Source organism: Notothenia coriiceps, unplaced genomic scaffold (assembly GCF_000735185.1).
Source record: "Notothenia coriiceps isolate Sejong01 unplaced genomic scaffold, NC01 NC01_scaffold00038378, whole genome shotgun sequence".
Classification (NCBI taxonomy): Eukaryota; Metazoa; Chordata; class Actinopteri; order Perciformes; family Nototheniidae; genus Notothenia; species Notothenia coriiceps.
Window position 1 is genome coordinate 1 of NW_011371079.1, and position 1,854 is coordinate 1,854.

General features: G+C 40.5%; 1 protein-coding gene across 1 annotated transcript; it reads right to left on the reverse strand.

Moving 5' to 3' along the window:
* Positions 1–467: 467 nt before the first annotated feature.
* Positions 468–1,772, reverse strand: LOC104968200 (fer-1-like protein 6; the record flags this gene model as incomplete). The annotated part of the gene is made up of 3 exons (XM_010797775.1): positions 468–558; positions 688–789; positions 1,586–1,772. Coding segments are annotated over 3 exons (380 nt in total), but the record flags the coding sequence as incomplete, so codon positions are not given.
* Positions 1,773–1,854: the final 82 nt, after the last annotated feature.

Sequence of the window (1,854 nt, forward strand, 5' to 3'; positions counted from 1 at the left end):
TTAATTAATGTACTTATTGCAGCAGTCTGCATATTTGGTACCCCTGCTGGTCTAAGAGTTAAACCAACTCATTCAGTTAAAATTAATTAAATTACGTGTGCCACCTTATATATTTATATTTAAGGCTTTACTGATGTGCCACAATAATGTCACCTAATGTTATTGAGTTAAAATATCAATATTGTGACATTCCAAGTTAACATTGATTGATATGACTGCGATTCAATCAGAATATACTTCTGCCAGGGGATGCCACCCCTCAAATTCTCCTGCCACCTTCTTGCCACCCCATGAATATTTGTCTAGATCCGCCCCTGCCATGATCCCAGCAACAATTCCCACTTCTGGATTAGTGCCTTTCCTCACTCCCCTCTAACTAATGTCAACTTCTCTTGAACTTTTTCTCCTTTTCTTCCTACCTTTCTTTCTTTCATGAATTTAAACTTGCTCTCTTCCTCTCTCCTCACCTCTGTCACCATCCTGTTCATTAGAGATGCGTCTCAGGTCAAAGTAGTGTGTTCCTATGGCAACATCGCTCATGCTCCCCTCATCCCAGACCTGTGAGCAGAGAGAAGTCAGCATCCTGTCACGTTCATACTTGTGAATAATGTAGTTGTTCATTTAAATACAAGTGTAAATAGAGGTGATATGTCAGTGCTCCCCACTCCTACAAATTAAAGCTCACACCTGGATCTTCAGTCTCTGACACAGAGGGGGGAACATCTCTGTGAAGACGATCTGCTCGTTCCACACCGGGTCTGCTGTTGACTTCTGAGTGGATGTGCGACCCTGAGAGACAAGGAAGAAAGTACATGTATGATCTGTATTATAGTGCTCAACAGAGCACTATAATTCAAATGAAGGATACATTAGCAATTTACAGTGATAAGGGCTAGCCCTAAAATATATTTAAAAAAGTTTACAACCTTTTTTGTAAAAATAAAATATACTCAAAAAATCCTTTTCAGTCAAGCAGTCGGATTCATCTAGAAGTTTAATTGCACTTAAAGGTCCCCTATTATCCGTTTTTCATCAATATATTATATGTCTCAGATACATGTCTCTGAAGTGTTTGGCTCCAAACACCAAACAGATCATTGCATTACCCATAATCCGCTCTGTTTCAGCCCTGTTTCCAAAGTGCTGATTCTCTGTCTGTTACTTTAGATGAAAATAAGGAGCCCCTCCCCACGCCCCTCTGAGAAAGATTTGGTTAGAAATAACACAATGGTGCTCTAGGAGGAGATACAGGTGATAAGGTGGGGGAGGGGGGTTACCGTGGTTGGTGATTGGCTAATGGTTACACAACCCAAACAAATCGTTATGACATCATAAAGTGGCCAAAATCTAATCAGCTCATTTTCAGACAGTTTTTTATATAAATGGATCAGGAGAAAAAGAGAGAGAATCTTTTTTCCTGAAACTTTCAGAATCTCTTTACACAGAGGGGACACATGTTGATGAAGAAGAGACATGAAAAAGTGGATTTTGCATAATAGGTGACCTTTAAAGCTGATGTGAGCTTCAGAATAGCTTTCTATTTAGTTTTTGGAAGAAAACGAAATAAAGGCATTTTTAAACCCACCACTCTTTTGAAGAAGCTGACCACTACATATGGGTCGATGAGTGCTGTGTTGTCTCCTATGAAGGCCTTGGTGACGTTGGCCATGATGCTGGAGTTGTTCCTTGGAAGGCCTTCAGCTCGATAAACCTTCACAGAGAACCTAGCCCACGGTCGCTCAGAGGGGAAGCCTTCTGGTATCAGCAGGTTCCTGAGGTAAAGACAGAGATGGCAAAAGTACACACATCCTTTACTCGAGTAGAAGTACAGATACTCATGTTTAAAAATACTCT